The sequence below is a fragment of the Triturus cristatus genome, chromosome 4_1 (assembly GCF_964204655.1).
Source record: "Triturus cristatus chromosome 4_1, aTriCri1.1, whole genome shotgun sequence".
Classification (NCBI taxonomy): domain Eukaryota; kingdom Metazoa; phylum Chordata; class Amphibia; order Caudata; family Salamandridae; genus Triturus; species Triturus cristatus.
The window spans coordinates 88,467,967-88,488,234 of NC_140585.1; the positions used below are offsets into that span (position 1 = coordinate 88,467,967).

The following is a 20,268-nucleotide window of genomic DNA, read 5'->3' on the forward strand; positions in this document are numbered from 1 at the left end:
GGAGAGTCACCCATCTCCTTGGGGATTCTCCTCGTCGAGGCGGAAGAAGCGGGACAGGCCGTCGGCGTTGGCGTGGTCATTGCCGGGCTGGTGTTCGACGGAAAAGTCCATCCCTTGCAGCGAGATGGACCACCGCAGCAGCTTGGGGTTCTCGCCTCTCATCTGCATTAACCACCGCAAGGGCCGGTGGTCGGTTTGAACCCGGAAGTGGGTGCCGAAGAGATAGGGCCGGAGCTTCTTGAGGGCCCACACGACAGCGAAGGCCTCTCGCTCGATGGTGCTCCACCGCTGTTCCCGGGGCAATAGCTGTCGGCTGATGAAGGCCACGGGTCTGTCGAGTCCCTCCGCGTCTGCCTGGGACAGGACAGCCCCAATTCCATATTCGGAGGCGTCCGTCTGCACAACGAACTCCTTGCTGTAGTCAGGGGCCTGTAGTACGGGGGCAGTGCACATCGCCGTCTTGAGAGTCTCGAAGGCCGACTGGCAGCGGGGCGTCCAGTGCACCTTCTTGGGCTGCTTCTTGGACGTGAGTTCTGTGAGAGGGCCAACAATGCTCCCATAGTCTTTGATGAATCGCCGGTAGTACCCGGTGAGGCCCAGGAAGGCCCGGACGGCTGTCTGGGTGGTGGGGGGCTCCCAGGCCTGGATGGCATCAACTTTTGGTTGGAGGGGAGCCACCTGACCGCTCCCCACCTGATGGCCAAGATAGGTCACCGATCCTTGACCTATCTGGCACTTGCTGGCCTTGATCGTGAGCCCGGCCCTTTGGAGGGCGGCCAGGACTGCCTTGAGGTGCCCCAGGTGCTCAGCCCAGTGGTTGCTGTACACGGCAATGTCATCCAAATAAGCCACGCTGAAGGCCTCTAGCCCGGCCAGGACCTTGTTCACCAGTCTCTGGAAGGTGGCCGGGGCGTTCTTCATGCCGAATGGCATCACCCGAAAGTGGTAGTGCCCATCAGGGGTGGAGAAAGCGGATCTCTCTCGGGCGCCGGGGGTGAGCTGGATCTTCCAGTACCCGGCGGTGAGGTCGAAAGTACTCAGGAAGCAGGCTGCTCCCAAACGGTCGATGAGCTCGTCGGCCCGGGGAAGGGGGTGGGCATCGGTCTTGGTAACCGCATTCAGACCCCGGTAGTCCACACAAAATCGTAGCTCCGGGGGATTGCCTGGGGCGGCGGCCTTCGGTACCAGGACGACGGGACTGGCCCACGGGCTGTCGGAGGGCTCGATGACCCCGAGGGCCAGCATCTTTGCCACCTCGCCCTGGATGCAGGCCCGCACCCAGTCGGGTACTCTGTAGGCTCGGTGTCGCACAGGGGGACTGTCCCCAGTGTCGACGTCGTGGACGCACCATGGGGTCACCCCCGGAGTGAGGGAGAAGAGGGCTGCAAAGGGCTGCAACAGCTGCTGACATTCGTGGCGCTGTTCCGGGGTCAGGGAGGAGGCGAGTTGAACGCCTTCGATGGACCCATCGTGGTCGCTGACCCGCAGGAGGTCGGGTAGGGGCTCGGAGTCGTCTTCGCCCCCATCGTCGGTTGCCAGTAGCAGGTTCTGTTCGGTCCGGGCAAAGTGGGGTTTGAGCCTGTTAGCATGTAGGACCCGGAGGGGGTTCCGGGGGGACTCTAGGTCGATTAGGTAGGTGACGGGGCTCTTCTTCTCCACCACCTTGAAGGGCCCAGTCCATTTGTCCTGGAGGGCGCAGGGGTCAACCGGGGCCATGACCCAGACTTGCTGGCCTGGCTCAAACTCAATGGTAGAGGCGTTCCGATCATACCATCGCTTCATGTCATCCTGGCTGGCCTCGAGGTTGGCTTCGGCCAGGGCTCGGAACCTGCGGGTCTGGTTTCGTAGGGTCAGGAGGTATCGGTAGACGTCGGGAGGGGCATCATGGGGCTTCGTCTCCCAGCCCTCCTTGACCAGGCTGAGGGGTCCGCGGACCGGATGCCCATACAACAGTTCGAAAGGGCTGAACCCCAGGGACTTCTGCGGGACCTCCCGATAGGCAAACAGGAGGCACGGCAGCAGGACATCCCATCTCCGCCTTAGGGGCTCTTCCAGGCCCTGGATCATTCCCTTCAAGGTTCTGTTGAACCGCTCGACCAATCCGTTCCCCTGAGGGTGGTATGGGGTGGTGAATTTGTATGTGACCCCGCACTGCTGCCACAGGGACCGCATGTACTTAGAGATGAAGTTCGTACCCCGGTCGCTCACCACTTCTCGGGGGAATCCTACTCTCGAGAAGATCCCCATTAGGGCCCAGCCCACCACGGGGGCCGTCACAGTCCGAAGCGGGATAGCCTCAGGGTACCTGGTTGCGTGGTCCACGAGGACCAGGATGAAGCGGCGGTGACCCAGGGCGGTCCGGGGGTCCAGGGGCCCTACAATGTCGATCCCGACCCGTTCGAACGGGGTGTTGACTGTTGGGAAGGGCTGGAGGGGGGCTTTGACCCGTCCCCCCGCCTTCCCGCTGGCTTGGCAAGTCTGGCAGGACCGGCAGTGGTTGTCCACGTCTCTCCGCATCCGGGGCCAGTAGAAGTGGGTCACCAGGCGGCTGTAGGTTTTGTCCTGCCCCAGGTGCCCGGCGAGTGGCACATCATGCGCTAGGTTAAGGAGGAACTCCCGGAATCGGAGGGGGACCACCAGCACGCGACTGGCCCCCAGTTCCGCAATCTTCTGTTCGCTGTACAGTAGGCCCTCGGCCCAATAGACCCAGTGCGTTCCAGTCTGGTCACCGTTGGCCTGCGAGGACGCCTGCTGTCGGACCCCTTCGAGGGAGGGGCAGGTCTTCTTTTCCTGCTGGAACTGCTCGCGGGTGGGACCCCCGTCGTGGCGCCATTGGGCAAGCGCTGGGAGCGCTTCGAGAGAGGCGATTTCGTCTGGGGAGGGTTCGGTGGATCCGATATCAGCGTCCGCTTCTCCCTCGCTGGAGGCGGGTGGTGGCGCGGGCCCCTCGGGCCTGGTGGGGTCGGATGCTATTGGCGAGCGTGGGGCCTGGGTGGCCATGGACCAGGTAGTGGCGCAGGCCCATTCGGGTAGCCCCAACATTCGGAGGTGCTCTCGCCGCTCCACCTGAGCCCAGGGAGAACTCTCCAGGTCGTTCCCCAGGAGGCAGTCCACCGGGGCGTCGTCGCGGACAGTCACCTTTAGCATGCCCGTCACCCCTCCCCATTCGAAGGGGACCTGGGCCATCTGGCACATGCTTTCGCTGTTGTCGGCCGTCCGGACGGGGCATAGTACATTGGGCAGGATCTGTTCGGGGGTCACCAGGTGGCAGAGGACAGCGGTGACACTGGCTCCGGTGTCACGGAGGGCCTTGGCCCGTCGTCCATTGATAGTGACCCACTGTTGGTACTTCTGGGTGCTGCTCGGGATGGGTGTTCGGGGCACCATTTCTCGGCTGCCCAGGCAGACCAGGGACATGGCCGCCGGCTCCCACTGGAGTGGTTCCTCCGTCGAGGGGTTCTTCCTCTTCCTCTCCTTCCCCCAGGGCGGCAGCTGGCAGCTCTCGGGGCGGGGGCCCGCCGGCCCCACTTCTTCGGTTCATGGGGCAGGCCGGGTCGCTGGCATAGTGTCCGGTTTGTTGGCAGCCGCAGCAGGGTATCGAGGGCCAGGGTCCGGTCCGGGCTGGTGCCATCCCTCTTCGGGCCAGGCTCGGGGAGAGGTGTTGCTGAGGCGGCCCTCGAGGCGGACTTCGGGGTGGCCTGGCGGGGGTGTCCCGATTCCGGTTCGACCCTCCTCCTCCGCCGCGCTGGCGGGGAGGTCCGGTGGTGCTTCTCTGGTACTCCCCCAACGAGTTCCGGGGGACTCGGGTGTTGACCCATCGATCGGTCTCGGCGGCGAGCTTCCGCGGTTCGGTCAGCTTGCTGTCGAGGAGGTGTTGTCTTAGCTCCACGAAGCAGTTGTTGGAGAGGTGCTCCCAAATAATGAGGTCGACCAGCTGCCCGTAGGTGGTGACCTTGCTACCCTTGATCCATCCTTCTAGGGCCCTGCTGAAGAAGTCCACATATTCTACCCACGTGGTACCGGGGATTTTTTTGCAGTCTCTGAAACGCTGGCGGTACATTTCCGCGGTTAGTCCGTAGCGGGTGAGCAGGGCCTCCTTCATATGGTCGTAGGAGGTCACCACCTCTTCTGGTAGCTGGAGCAGGGTGTCTCGGCCCTCGCTAAGGAACCGCCCCCACAGGCCAGCACCCCAATCCTTCCGGGGCACCCGATGGGAGGTCATGGCCACCTCGTACGCCTTGAACCACTGCTGGATGTCGTCGTTTTTATAGTATTCTTTGACGACATCTTTGGGGATATGCGCCTTGGCTTCGGTGGGGGGTGGAGCGTCTCTATTACTGGGGGTGCCGGTCTCTCCCTTCTGGGCCTTGAGTTCGAGTTCTTTGAGGCCCCGCTCGTGTTCAAGGGTCAACCTTTTTTCTTCCAATTCTCGATGCCGCTTTTTCTCCTCTATCTCTTCCTGCAGCCGTAGCTGTTCTATGGCCATTTTCTTTTCGGCCAGCCGGAGTTCGCCGTCCAGCCGAAGTCGTGCAAGCTCTAGTTCGTGGGTCCGGACCTTCTCCCGCTCTTGTGTTTCCTCCACGGAGAGGCCGGTTCCCAGGCTGTGTCTCCCTCCGTTCGCCGGGGTCGGTGCGGGTGGTGTGGCTGCATCTAGGGGCAGGGGCCCTTCGTTCTGGGAGGGGTCCGCCTCGGACTCTATCCAGGTTCTCAGGGCTTTCTGCATCTCTTCCTTGGTACCTAGGCCGGTGGTTGCAATGCCCTTGTCTTTGCAGAACTGTTTTAACTCTTTGTGAGTATACTCTTCCAACCGTTCTGGTTGGAACTCCATGGTCGCGGTGGTTTCCTGGTTGCTCATGGTCTCTGTTCGTCTGGATGGATAGTGAGTGGGTTACTTGCTTGTACGAACTGCGTTCAGCTCGGATCCCGTCGCTGGCCACCAAATGTTGGAAGGCGGGCCTCGGGGGGGGTCGGAGAGACCACCCAGAGGGGCCCCCACACTGCACGAAGTAGCCGAGCGCTGCTGAGAAGCCTCCGGGGGAGGTCCTTCTCCTATAACGTACTAGCACCGTAACACCACCACACAGGACTCAAGGGGGTTCAGCAAGACGAGCAGTTCTTTATCAGTACTTATGAAGTTACGTTTATCAATATTTACAAGGGGGGGATCGAGGGATCCACAAGAGTCTCAAAGTCTTTGGTAGGGACGGGGTAGCAGGACAGTCTTTAGCAGCAGCCTGGTACGAGGGTACCTGGGGCCCAGTTCTTATCCCCACGCTGGAGGGCCTCCGGATCTCGGAGGGGTCGAGCCGCGACGGCGTCAGCAGGGCTCTGGTGTTCAGTCCGTGGAGTTCGAGCCGCGACCAGGTCAGCAGGGCTCTTACGGTGTCTTGGTTCAGCTCGAGCCACGACGACGTCAGCAGGGCTCCGAGGGAGGTTTCAGCGAGGTTGGGCCGCGACAGCGTCAGCAGGGCTCTGATGTTCCGTGAGGCTTCGTGACCTCAATAAGGTGGAGCCGTGACGCAGTCAGCAGGGCTCGTGGTAGAGTTTCAAGCAAGAGTTCTTCTCAGTTGGGTCAGCCGCGATTCAATCAGCAGGGCTCTCGACTCCGGGATACAACTGCGGTCCTGTTGCAGGGTCGCCCCAGATATAGGTCTCGAGCCCTTTGATGTCCGGACCCTTGCGCCCGGGGGGCGGAGAGGCCGGGCTGGCGGAGGCCAGACGCCCAGCGGGAGAGGCACCAGGCCAGGCGAGCTGTGGGGCGATCGCACCTAGGTGTGGGAGGACGGTTGGGGGTCCCATCGATACTGCCCTCCGCCGGGAGTGGGGAAGTGTTCACGTGGTACCCCCTGGCCAGTTGTTGGTGCCTGGATGTCGGGGCTTGCTGGGGCCGAGGCCGGGTTGAGCGGGGCCACGTAGGCTGGTGCGCAGAGTTACGTACAATCCAAAATGGAGGAGCCCCGAGGTGCAGGGGACCTCGTGCGGCTTGGCGAGGGGGAACAGGACCACGCCACGAGGCCGGCTCCAACAATTGGTAATAGGTAAGCATTTCATGTTTGGTATCTATGAAACTGTAACTTAAAATATTTTTTTAATGGTAAAGTCGGATTTTAAATTCCAATTTCAAAAATGCCACGTTTTTTAGAAAGTTTGCATTGTCCTGCCATTTGGTGCCTGCACCCTGTCCTAGGTCACTTGACTGGGTGCAGTTGGCTGTTGGACTGTGAATTCCTCCCAGGCACTCAGACAATAGAGGGATTAGGTGTGCCTGAATGGCCCATCTGTTATAAGGATGGGAGGGAGTTGGGCACAGACCCACTTGCAACTGAATAGGCTGTGCTCTGCATTCACACAAAGGGCTTGTCACCACTGCATTATCTCTGCAGCCAGCCTAGAGCCAGGGCAGGGGACTCATGAAATTCCAAGTACTTCCAACAGAAACCTTTAGTACCTTCTTCTCCTTCAAAGAAAGCACCTTGTATCAAAAGGAGACCTCTCAGAGCCACTCTTCGGTTCAGTTTCTGAACCTCTGAAAGGACTCTCAGAAGATTGACTGCTGCTCTGTACTCCACAAGATTGCTTTTCTGCACTTGGAAGGACTGCTTTGCTCCCTGGACTATGCCTTGAAATCTTCATCGCCTGAACCCAGGACTACCAGAGTGACTCCAAGGGATAGTTTGCTGGCCTCCTGTTCAGAGCCACAGGGAAAAAGCAGGCTTCCACCACCTTGAACCTGCATCCGGACACAGCCTGAGTGAGTCCTTACCCCCAAGTTATGCTCCTACAGCTGGTGCTGGTGCTAAAAGTGCCCAGATTGCCAAAATCCAAAACTTGGAACGTAATACATTTTTGGCTGAAAACTGCTCTGAGAACCACAGGAAGACCTGGACCAATCTGCTCATCAATATGTCCAAGGTGCATCGCCAGTCGCCCTGACTTCATAGTATCTCCTAATACGTTCTTCTCTCCAGCAGCAAATCCTGTTCAGCGGTTCTTCACCAAAGGGGTATCCTGCCTCCTGGAATTCTCATTGGCTACAGGCTCCTGTCTCATGGAGATTTTCGAAGTCCATAAAAGTGATTAAACCCGAACATAGAAATCTTCACTACAACTTTGTCCAGCGGCTCTTTGAAGACGAAGCTCCTTCCTTGTAGCATTGCTCCGCTGAACTTTACCTTCTCAGAAAATTTGTCTTGAAAATTCTTTGAGTCCCAAGGTAAGTGCCGACCAGGCCCCATCCACTTCTTGTATGTGACACGTGCTCTATCACGGTCATACATATTTTTTAGTTTGAACTGGTCTTTACTAAATGTCCACAGTTGGCTCTTTGATCTTTTAGGCACTACTTTTTATTAAAAACTTTGAGAATTCCTAACTCTATTCTACTGATTGGATTTTTGTCATTCAGATGTCAAATAATGTATTATTATTTACTCTAATTGTCTGAATTGATGTTGGATTTTTCTTGTGCTGTGTTTTCATGTTATTACTGTTTGTGTGCAGCATAAATTCTTTACACATTGTTTCTAAGGTAAGCCTGACTGCCTTTTGTGACAAGCTACTCATGGTTAATCTCAAGTTAATTTTCTGATTTTGTGGTAAACCCTGGCGGGGATTTAGGGTGTTGCTTGACCAGGGCTCTCATCCCCTAGTCAACCAAAAACCCAATCTATCACAGATAGATATTTCCAATTCTTGCCCCCCCCCCCTCCCATGTTTCCGCAGCAAGACTTTTTGGTGTCCAAATAGCTTCCGTCATGTCTCTACTGCTATTCAATCTCTATATGATCCTAATGGCTTACTTAATTCAGTCTTTTGGTTTCAGCCTTTTTCTCTATGCTGATGATACCCAAATAATTGTAAGGATTACTGGGGATACTGAACACAATGCTGAAGAACTGTCTAAGTGCCTCTCGAAAGTGGAATGTTTGCAGTCACAACCACCTAAGTAACCTAGTGACATTAGCAACATATTCTGTTCTATGAAACCCTTGCTTCAATTTTGTCCTACGTCCCAAAACCCCAAACTTACACCTGTGCTGGTTGGTAAAAATGTTAGGCATAAAAACGAACTCAGCCTTGACCATAACGATGAGAGATCCAATTACAGCAGTTGTCGAGGACATGTTTCTTTCAACTTCATTCAGTGAAGTGAATTATTTATCTTTTTCATTATTCATCTTTTTTTTTCGTAATAAGATACAGCTTCTAAATGGGTCAACATGTCTGGACTAATGCAATGTATCTGCCTCGATCTAACTGCACATTTGATAATTAAATTGCAGTTTGACAATTCTGCACATATATCTTCCACTTTCAATCACTGACTGACACAGTTGTTGAGGAGTACACCTGGGAGTCATGCAGCAAAGCTAAGTGCTCTTTGCTTTCAATCAATCAATCAATCAATCAATCAATCAATCAATCAATCAATCAATCAGGGGTTTGTTAAGTGTGACTACTCACCCGTAAGGGTCTCAAGGCGATAGGGATGGGGGAGTGCAGGTTCCATTCCATCAAGGAGGGGGTCTGTCGAAGAGCCAGATTTTGTGGTCTCTTGTGAAGATGGAAATCGATGTTGTCTGTCTGAGTTGGAGCAGAAGGGCGCGCCATGCTTTGGCCGCGAGGAAGGAGAAGGAGCGGCCTCCCGATCTGGTCTTTCTGGTGCAGGGGACCACGGCGTAGGAGAGCTGGGCTGATTGTAGGGTGCTTTGGGGTGCGTGGAATTTGAGTCGGCTGTTCAGGTATACTGGTCCTGTGCCGTGGAGGGCCTTGTGTGCGTGGGTGAGTATCTTGAAAGTGATTCACATCTCGATGGGGAGCCAGTGGAGTGTGCGCAGGTGCTGGGAGATGTGGCAGTGTTTTGGCAGATTTAGAACTAGTCTTGCGGCGGCGTTCTGGATGTTCTTTCAATCAATCAATCAATCAATCAATCAATCAATCAATATACTTATAAAGCGCACTACTCACCCGTTAGGGTCTCAAGGCGCTGGGGAGAGGGGATGCTACTGGTCGAAAAGCCATGTTTTGAGGCATTTCCTGAAAGTTAGGAGGTCCTGGGTCTGGCGTAGCTGGAGTGGTAGAGAGTTCCAGGTTTTGGCGGCGAGGTGTGAGAAGGATCTTCCTCCGGCGGTGGTGTGGCGGATGCGGGGGATGGTGGCGAGAGCATGGTTGGCGGAGTGGAGATGGCGAGTGGGAGCGTGGAAGGAAAGTCTGTCGTTGAGGTAGGCTGAACCGGTGTTGTAGAGAGCCTTGTGTGCGTGGGTCAGGAGCTTGAAGGTGATCCTTTTCGGTACGGGTAGCCAGTGTAGGTCTCTGAGGTGGGGGAGATGTGGTTGCGGCATGGGACGTCAAGGATGAGGCGGGCGGATGCGTTCTGGATACATTATAGCTTGGTTTGTAGCTTGGCCGTTGTTCCTGCATATAGGGTGTTGCCGTAATCCAATCTGCTGCTGACCAGGGCGTGGGTGACGGTTTTCCTGGTCTCGACGGGGATCCACTTGAAGATCTTGCGGAGCATGCGGAGAATGTTGTAGCAGGAGGAGGAGATTGCGTTGACCTGCTGAGTCATGCTGAGAGTGGAGTCCAAGGTGAAGCCCAGGTTGCGAGCGTGGGTGGTGGGTGAGGGTGCGGTGCCTAGGGAGTTGGGCTACCAGGAGCCGTTCCATGCTGAGGGGTTGGAGCCAAAGATGACGATCTCTGTTTTATCAGTGTTTAGCTTGAGGCGGTTTGATTCCATCCAGTTGGAGATGGTGTGTAGTCCGTTGTGTAGGTTGTTTTTGGCAGTAGTGGGGTCTTTCGTGAGGGAGGGGATCAGCTGGGTATCATCTGCGTATGATACTATGTTGATGTGGTGTGTCCGAGCGATGTTGGCGAGAGGAGCCATGTATACATTGAAGAGCGTTGGGCTGAGGGAGGATCCTTGAGGGACGCCACAGATGATCTTAGAGGCCTCAGACAGGAATGGCAGAAGGCGGACTCTCTGGGTTCTGCCGGTGAGAAATGATGAGATCCAGTTGAGAGCCTTGTCGCGGATTCCGGCGTTGTGGAGTCGTGTGCGGAGGGTGTGATGGCATACCGTGTCGAATGCGGCAGAGAGGTCCAGCAGGATGAGTGCTGTGGTTTCTTCTTTGTCGAGCATGATCCTTATGTCATCTGTGGCAGCGATGAGTGCGGTCTTGGTGTTGTGATTTTTTCGGACTCCGGATTAGGAGTTGTCGAGCTCCTTGCTGTCTTCTAGGAAGCGGGAGAGCTGGGTGTTGACGACTTTGGGTGTTTAGCTTTGGTAATGTGTGAGGAGCACCCAGAATTCATCAGGCCAGGAGGAGTCAGTGGAACTTGACACAAAATGAATCTACATGTACGTTGCAAAAGCCTTGCAGCCTCTTTGTAATGAGGAGTGTCCATCATAATGGTGAACACTCAAGCATAGCTCGCCAGTGAAAGGTAGATTTTATTGTGAAGATTACCTCAATGTAGCTTTACAGTGAAAGTATACTGAGAGAACTCTGTGATGTATCGTTGTAACCGCAATCACCACTAATGCTAATTGAAGATTCTAGCCGACACCTACAAAGCCCTACACAACCAAGGTCCAGCATACATCAACCACAGCCTGAGCTTCCACCAAGCCACCAGACTCCTGCTCTCCTCCTCCCTCTCCTTCGCTCACACCCCACCAATCTGCCTAACCAACAGTGGAGGACACTCCTTCTCCCTCGCGGCGAAGTCCTTCAACAGCCACCCCCTGCATATCCGAACCTCACCATCTCTTCAGGAATTCAGAAGGGAACTCAAGACCCACCCAAGCAGCTTGGTTCTCAGTGCATGGATACCCTCATGGGTGATTATCTGCACTTTATACATCCTGTTTGATTGATTGACTACAACCATTATTAACACCATTTCAATTACCACTATCTGATCTTTCCAATAAAGAGTACCACTGGCCTTATCACTATCAAGTCTTTGTATCAAAGACCACACTGAGTACCTCTGTGCTAAATGGGCTATTGTTCCACTGTTTCTTATAGTTTGGAAACAGAAAGTTTCCTTAAAATAACCGTCACCCACCAGGATGTGGCATGTTTCATCATAGGGTTCTTCCCATCCTTCTGCGGGATGGGGGTGCTGCGACCGACGAAGACGTGGGAATACTTTTTAGTTGGAGACTATAAGGAGATAGGTGGTATGAGAGTGGGAGGGTCTATTATAGGGTTAAAAAATACCTGGCTCGGTAGGAAAAAATATTTATTCAATCCTCTTGCTTGTATTATTAAAAATGGGGAAATGAGAGGCACACGTCTGTGTGTGTATCTCACGGTTGACCCTTTTCAAGCTATTACCCCTAGGCTTTTTGTCAGGACCATACATAGACTGCTCCCTAGTACCATTCCTGGTAGTGACACCAAGTAGGTCTTCTTAATAAGTGTTAGGGTAAAATATACATACAGTACGATACCCATTCAGTAATAGTTCTTTTACATTTGGAAAGGTAGGACAGAAAAATTATTAAATTCTATTTAATGAATCAACCATATGTGGGAAACACATGATATATTTTTCTGCTGCTGTGCTAGATGACTTTAGCTTTATCGTAGGCTGTGCCAGTGCTACCCATAATCAGGTTCGTGATGACAAATAAGACAATACAAAACATTGAACAAAAAACACACTCAGTCGCATCCACGTTCGTGCCATGGTACAAAAAGCATTCTCTTGTCTGTGGTCCCGCTTCACCAAAGGTGTAATCCTAGATCAATTTCCACAGACTTACAAAATGCCAAACTTAGCCAATATCATAATGTTAGGTACTAGTGGTGTTATTCTATGCAGACCATTATATGTCAAGATGATATGTGGTCAAATTTAGGAAAGATCATGAAACACGGTCCAGAACATAATTTTTTTATGCCAAAATATGGCCCCATGAGCTCAATGGGGGAAGGACCGCTTATGGTCAAACATTGGAAAAGTAAAACAAGGATTGAGATTAGCACTCAAAAATGTTCACCAGTATTAAGAAAAATTAGGATATTATTCTCGCTTTTCAGGGGTTTTGGCAATGCCGTACTCACTTTGTCAAAGCTACTCCCTTGCCGGGCGAATTGTCAGCCCGCGGCTCTGACAATGTTGCTCGAGTGCGGAGCCAGACCTGTATATAACATTCGGCATGCTAGGGAAAAACTAGTGTGCTCACCTTACATAAAGGGCTGACCAGGACGGCACCACTTCCTGGTTACTCGAGCTCACAGTGATGCGAGTTCGAGTGACTAGCTGGACCGCTAAAGGAGAGATTCAAAAAGTTGGTTAATAAGGTAATAAAGATTGGTTTATTCAGGTGAAAATATGTAATAAAAAAACTCATATCAGATCACAACTTGTTAACTATTGAAGGCATCAAACCTGAAAAAACTGAATCTGAAGAAGCTAATTTCCTGTAAAATATGTGAGGCACTTCCCACACATCTCATAGAGGTTCAAGGAAGACATGATCCCTCCATTTAGTCAGCAGGTCTGCAAAGTGAATGTTAGGAAAATTTACTTTGCAAAAGTAGCACATCTTCCCTCAATTACATCAATGGGTCTATTTGGTGAGTGTTGGACATAGTCCCTCAAAATAAAAATGCAGAAAAGCAAGAAATTGGAAAAAATGGAAAACATCAGGAGATGAGAGGCTATTCACCCTTAAGTGGATATTATGCGAAGAGTCCAATGACCCACACTAACCGGATTGTACTATGTGGTAGAGGGATGGGAACATTATATATCTACAACCCACAATGGTGCAGAGGACAAATTATCTTAAGAGCTAGTATTAACATGAGAGTGCAGGGATAGTAATTAGGAGACCCAGCCAGGATGTTACAGCTATCATTCCACGGGCTGTACCTTGATCAACAGAAATAGATTCTCGCGTCTGGTATTAGATAGAAAATTAACAAATAAACATGTTACCACTGGGTCTTAAGAAAGTCTTATGGGAATTTTTTTACAATTAAATAGATCCTGACTAGAGCTCGGGAAAGATATTCTAACAAGCTTCCCATTAGTAGACCTCTTAAAAAGCTGTTGTTTAGTGGCGGGGTAAGTATATTCAAGAGAAGTGGCTCCAGGGTATGCTCTTGTTCAGTCCATTGGTATGGATTTTTAATCTTAAAGCCCAATGTTGTTCCTTTTTGAATAGTTGCGAGTCATTGGACCAGCGAAGGTCCTGCATTGTGTGTCCTATCTCCATGTAGTGTGCAGACAGTTTAGTCGTGGCCCGGTCGCATCTCAAGTTGTTGCGATGTTTACAGATTCGTCTATTAATCATGTGTTTTGTCATCCCGATGTAGTGGAGATGACACAGACAGGTGATCATGTATATAACACATCATGATTTACAGTTTGTGAACTGTCTCTGCTCCCAAGTTGTATTGTTGTTGAATGTTAGTTCTTTAGTTGTGGTGGTCAGATGGCAGACACTGTAATTGTCGCATGGGTGGTGGCCTGTGAGAGGGGAGAGGAATCTCTGTGATGTACCTGAGTAATCCTTACTCTGTGGTCTGGTGTGGACTATCATGTCTCTCAGACTCCTGCCACGTTTATGTGAAAACATCGGTTTTAGGAAATTCAGGGAACCACTGTTCAGGATACGCCAATGCTTGTTGACTATTTTGTTCTCTTGGTTGGATGCTATATTGTAGGTAGTGATACATATTGGTCCCTCTTCCCTTGGTTTTGGAGGTCTCACTTCCAGAAGGCCCTCTCTATTATTGTTTCTGACCCTTTTAATTGTTTTAGAAATGATGTTGGGAGGGTAATTTCTCTCCTCCAGTTTGGAGCACAGACCTTCTGCTTGTCCTTTGAAGTCATATATATCAGACCAGTTACGTCCGAGTCTGAGGAATTGTCCAGATGGGAGGTTTTCTCTGAGATGTCCAGGATAAAAGCTGTCAAACCAATAGGCAGTACTTTGCTGTAGGTTTTATGTGTGTTGTTGTTTTCAGTTTGCCATTGTCTGAGATAATGCTCAGATCTAGGAACACCAATCCTTATTAGATTCTGTGTGTGTGAACTTAAGGAATTCGTTCTGGCAATTTAGCCATGTCAAAAACTGGCGTACTGTTTCTTCATCACCATTCCATTTAATGAGAATGTCACCAATGTGCCGCTTCCACATTTGCATGTGGGTCAAGTATGGGTTTGTAGGGCTAAGGATCTTGTGTTTCCACAATTCCAACTGGGGAGCTGTGCCCCAAGCTTTGAAAGGCATCAGAGGGCTTTGTGCTGTCGGAGGCCCCCCGATGCTTTTCAACGCTTGTGACGCAGCTCCCCAGTTGGAATATCTGATCAACCAATACAATCCTTTTTTAGGGACATGTCAGTGCCCCAGGAGAGAGAGAATATGGAAGAGGACTCTTAGTACACTGGGCCCCAGACCAAGAACAAAGCGGTGTATCAACCAGGAGCATGACAAATACCCAGAGCAACCAGGCAGGAACAAGCAGATGAATAGTCTAGTGGTGAATTTCACTAAGAGGAGTTATGATTGTGCAGATGCTTCCTATTAGTGCAATAATTTTTATTCTTCTGATTTATAAGAGCGCACAATACAATGGAATACATTAACCAATAACACAATGTGTGTGTGTATTAATTCTGGGGTTCAGACTATGGCTTTGTCATTGTACTGCAGAAGTAATAGATTCTCTGTCAGGCCTTGCTTGATTCCTAACTCCCCACAGGAGTATCAATCAGCAGTAGGACTTCCAGTTTCCCTTTTCATTGAATAGGTCTCAGCTTCCTTTTGGGGCTTGGGGAATCTATCCAAAGTGACCACTAAAATATCCAGGTAATGTGCACTATGCCGAAGAGTCGGTGGTGGACAGCCACCATTTGTACAACCAGTAAAATGTGCTTGTTTTTAATAAATGATTGGAAAATAAGAAATGACTCAGCAGCCACTGACTGATAATTGTTTATTACTGATAGAAGGCATGTTATCTTCTTCCCTCAGTACCTTATCTCCGGGGGCCTGTCCATCTCGGCGGAGAAAAGGGGAACTCGCTGTTTGTGAGTGGAGTGTTTTAGTCTAAATTCTACCTGAGGCTGCCGACCCTTTCTGACATCTTACGTTGCTGTCTGTTCACTGCAGACCCCTTGACCAAGACTGCTCCCATGCATTGTATGTAGTCAGTTGAGTATTTATATATTTATGACTGATGTCACCCTGTTATTTAAGTTGAGTCTGATTAATTCCTAATAGCTCAAGCGTCAGTGTAGCGTGGTACTTGCATTAGTGTAGGAAGCTCTGTAATAAATGAGGCATCAACAGTATCCGCAGATTTAACCCGTGGAACTCGCACTGAGGAGCTAATACTGCACCAGCTTAAAACCGGAACAAGGTATTTCAGTCATCCAGAATGTTGTATGACTGCATCATGTGACGTGGACCCTTAGAATGAGGCCCCTACACACGACACCTTCTTATGACTGGCATGTACTTGCTAATGGACCTGTAGAAACACTGCAAGGCAGAATGCTTGGATGTATCAATAAAAGTTTAAATAATTCTTTGCATCAGTAAACATTATTTTTTGATGCCTATTAATTTACAGGTAATGGGAAAAAGAAAAAAATATTTTTGATATAGTGACCCTTGTTCTTTATGTTATAGAATTTTACCTCACAATGCTTGTATATAAAATATAATGGTTCCAAGGGTTTCTTAAAGTACTTTGCATGGGAATAATTTTTGCTTCCATGAGGAAACCTTCCCCCATGAATCTGAACTTTTAAAATATTGATGGCGGTTGGCTGGACCACCGACCGCCATCGTATCGGGCAGGTGACCGTCCAACAATGAGTCGGTGGTCCCACCTGCCCTATTATGACAAGAACTGCCGTGCTCTTTTCTACTGCGGCTTGTGCTGTGGCTCAGGAAAAGGGCAGCAGCACAAGCAGCAGTGGAAAACGGCACTTTGTGCACATTCATGCACCATGTACCAGGCACCATGGCTTCCTGGGGTAGCTGCACCAATTCTTTATTGTGTGTAGATGTCCCTTTTTTCACTTTACTTACTGTCTGCTTCTGCATCTGAAAGGGACCACCACTGCCTGACAATAGAGTTTCTGTCAATCTGGAAACTTCTGTAATTGCAGTTCATCCTATAACTCACACTCATTGTGACCATGTCACTGATGCTCACAGTGATCCGGCTCCTTCCCTACGCTGTGGTACTTGTTATTATGGCTCAAAATGGTCTCGACTTCTGCTCTGCCCCGCTTGCATGCCAAAGCCCATTTAGTTTCTATACTGAGCACCCACTAGTCACCCTGCATGATAATATTGATAACTTAATGGCTCACTACTATCTAAACCACCGCATGTGGCTTCTCCTTCTCCTTTTTCGTTTGACTTTCTTTTTGGTGTGCCCGGTCCCACCCAGGCACCCTCATGCCGGCCAATCACTGGGGGAAGCTGAGGGAGCCCACTACTCGCAGCTCCGCCTGCACCCGCGTCGGCCGCACCTTCGTGTGAGGCTGCGGGAGCCAGCAGGTTCTCTCTCCTTGCCCGCTCTGCAAGCATGGGTCTCCTTTGTTCGAGGTGGCCGCCCAGTTCCCCCAGACGCGGGCACAGGGAGGGGGGCAGGCACACCAAAACTAGGGGGGACACAATGGCACTCCTCCTTTTCCTCCTGCTCAGGGGGCCGAAGATAGGGTCCCTGGTCTCCTCCATGTTGACTACAGCCCGTAGGATGTGGTCCTGGGCCAAAGAAAGTATCTGAGATGGGGGCCTGATGCATGTCCCTTCACAGGAATAATTGAAAGCATCTGCCCCGGGGGTGATGGGGCCGCCCCAGGGGTGAGAATGAGCCTGGGGAGGGGGATCTATGCACACCCACTCCCTGGGTGTAAATAAATAAATAAACTTTGCGGCGATCCCCTGGCGAGAAAGCAAAAGACACACAATGATGGACGGAATGCAGAACAAATCAAAACTTTCACCCCCAGTCAAGGGATCAGGTTAAATCCATTGTTTTATAGCTCACCATGCAACCCGAGTTTAGATCCAGCCAAATGCAAATCAGTCTTGACCCTGTTCCTCATGGGAACAGTCCAGCCTGAACTGCCAAGCCAGGTCCTCCCTGGACCAGAAACAAACATCCTAGGACTGGTTTCGGGGTGTCACCCCTCATCAGCCAGGCTAGCTTGAATCCAGTGGCACTGTGAGCCCGGGACCCAGTTCTGGGCATACCCGGTGCATTTAGGGCGAGCAAGCAAAAGACACACTGGCCTACCCCAGGGGCATTTGTAGGAAATGCAGCTGAGCCCCACGTGCTCAGTTTGGTAAAAAAGGTCAGGTCACCAATCTTCAAAATGTCACAACTCCGGCCTGTTGGTACAATTTGGACGATCTTGGGCTCATTTTACTCATGGTGGCGAGCTCTAACCATCAGGGGAACTTACAGCAGACCTCTAAAGTGGTATAATCCACTGAGAGCTGGTTCTCCTGAATCCCTGCTCCAGCCTTTCTCCTGGGCTTTATCTCTTGGTGCAGAAGTCCAGGGCTTTCCCCCAACTGGTCCCCAGATGGTGTACGGGGACCAGCGTCACTGGGCCTTGGGGCAACCCACTGCTCCTGGGGTCAACAGGGCAGAGTCCTTAGTCTTTTCTGGGCTTCAGAGGTTCCTCCTCCCAGTTGTCCAAGGCAGCCCCGTGGTCCAGCAACAAAGCACAAAAATGTCTCCCCCTTGTGTAAGTGTTTTTAAAGGGGAGCTGAAGGTTCCAGAAGCAAGGTACTTCTGGCCAATTCTAGGGTGCCGCGTCACCTCTCCACCCCTGTCCCAACCCTCCTGCACAGCATGCTGGGAAAGTTCAAAATTGCATCATCCAGGAGTCACTAGTCACATCTTCTCTGGGGCCTCAGATCCGCCTCTCTCTGACATCACTGTGAAGGAGCTGGTGATTGGGTTTCATAGCGATAATCCAGAGAAGGAGAGGTTGTTGGGGTTTCCCATTGAGAAGGGGATGCTTGAGCTTCCAATGGGTGTCCAGAAAAAAGGGTGTTTGGCAGTGTATCCTTTTGAGAAGGAGGATGATGAGTGTGTTTACTACTGATATTCAAAGAAGTGGTGCCAGTGCTACCTGGAGGGGATGTGTATGCCTATATTTCCTAATGCAGTATCTGAGACAAGGGACTGCTTTTGTTTACACTATTAGCCATCCAGAGGAGATGTGTTTGTTTTCACCTCCTAATGACACTTTAGAGAAGAAGGGGTTGATTGTGCTTCCTGCAGAAGGTACTTATTTGCAATAGACTCTTCAGAGGATGATAGCCTCAATATTCTTGCTATTAACTCCCTAGATAAAGGAGGCAATGATTTTCTTTCCCATGGGCTCTTCAGTGGATGCATGTGTCTTTTCTTACTGGCTCTCTAGAGAAGATAGGGTTTTTTTGTTTTCTGTGGATTTTCTAAATGATAAGGGATTTTATGATCTTTCCTTGAATAGCCAAGGGACAATTATTACTATTCAGTAGCATCTGGTGAAGGAGAGCCCTGGCACGCAGAGGCTGTCAATCTGTTGTAAAGACCCGAAGGTACAGGTCAGACTACATTTTTTGCTCAATCATTGACCTGGCTACCTTTGACCTAAATATTCTTTGTCCTTATTTTTCGAAGAATCTGTGAAAGTGTCAAATCATCCAGATAAAGACCTTGACAAAACACCTAATATGACCTCAGTATGGGACACCGTCCCTGTTATCTATATTTCAAGGTCAGATCGGGAATATAACATAAACAATGTAGTCTGAATTGACACACTTTTCTCATACTGGTTTATACTGGTTCGTCTTACAACTATCATATTGATGCATACAGGTTATGTCCAGAATGTAATTCAAATTCCCCCAAAATGACCCATGTAAGGTAAAGGCAAATGGCCAATACTATAAGAACCACATGAAGCGGCCACAGAGGCAGGGAGGATTTCACACTGGATTATCGCACAAGATTCTGAACGGGGACTGGCAGACCACCCTACTGCTGTAGCATCCATTCCTGTGCTGAGAGATGATACAGAGTCAACTCTGAGAGCAAATAAGCTGAGCCCAGTGAGCTGAATCTAAAGAAACTCTAGATGGACGTTAACCTACTCCATGCTCTCATTGTACAGCACAAACAAGTAGTCTTTTGGGTGTTAGGTTGCCAAATGACATTCCAACCATGTTAGAAATGTTCATTCTATTCTCGTTGTTAGTGACATGCATATGTACTGTTCTGATAACATTCTGTGTGGTTATTACTCATGTGCTAAACAATAGGAGGAGACCATTGAAATAAAACACTTTTAAAACTGGTGTTTTTTCCCTTAGTGCAGTGCTTGTGTGTGATATTCTAAAGAACGAAATTGGGTTTGAATTACCATTGCATCTCTGACCCCTTTTCAATGGACTGTTAGTAATTCATAAAGTACATTCACCACATGGACAATATTTTGAGCGGCACTTGTAGAGCTACAACAACCTGGACCTTCATGCTCAAGCGTTGGTGCTCTGGACCATGATCAGGCATCAGTGGGTGGTAAAGTCTAACCTTGTAGAACTAAGCCAGTGCCTTAGTTTATGCAACCAAATTTCTTGGCAACAAGCGAGTTTTAATGGTAAAAGGGCCCCAGAAAAAGAGGTAAATCAGGTAGTATGTGATGGGAATGTGCAAGCCCAGAGTAGAGTCATAGTTCAATTCAATTCAAAAGCTTTATTCGGTATGTAAAAATACAACCATATAAGCAGAACAACACATAAAATACATAGCAAACTAAGATATCTTGTACACTGAACATGACAGAAAACAATATGTAAGGACATTATTAAAGTGCATAGTGCTTCCTTGAACAGTTCAGAATTAAACTTAGTTTACCAACAAAGCATCTACATTATATTTTTAACAAAGTACAGGTTCCATATAAAATGACTAATATGTGCAGATGTGCAAAAGATGATAAGTATAGTAAAAATACCAAAAATACAATGTTCATCCAGAATTCACTCAAACTACAAAGTGCATATAAAAGTCTGAGCGATACCTAAATGTGCAAAGTACATAACAAAATAAAACTAATCAACACAGACTATAGACTTCCTTATATTCATGCATTTTAGCACATAGGATGCCACAAAGAAACAGGTATCAGGACTTTCCAGAGTTGTTAAAAACTTCATTGCTGATTTGGTAGAGCGTATCTTATATTTTAAAAGGATAGGTTTTAGATCAAATTTCCTAA

At 50.0% G+C, this 20,268-nt stretch overlaps 1 protein-coding gene across 1 annotated transcript in view; it reads left to right on the top strand.

Annotated features, from left to right (window-relative positions):
* Window positions 1-20,268, top strand: part of LOC146839622 (membrane-spanning 4-domains subfamily A member 12-like) — a 128,349-nt gene that overhangs the window by 66,039 nt on the left and 42,042 nt on the right. The window contains exon 2 of the mRNA XM_085650831.1: window positions 14,999-15,054. Coding sequence (XP_085506957.1) covers window positions 14,999-15,054 — 56 coding nt within the window. The remainder of the gene's footprint in view (window positions 1-14,998; window positions 15,055-20,268) is intronic.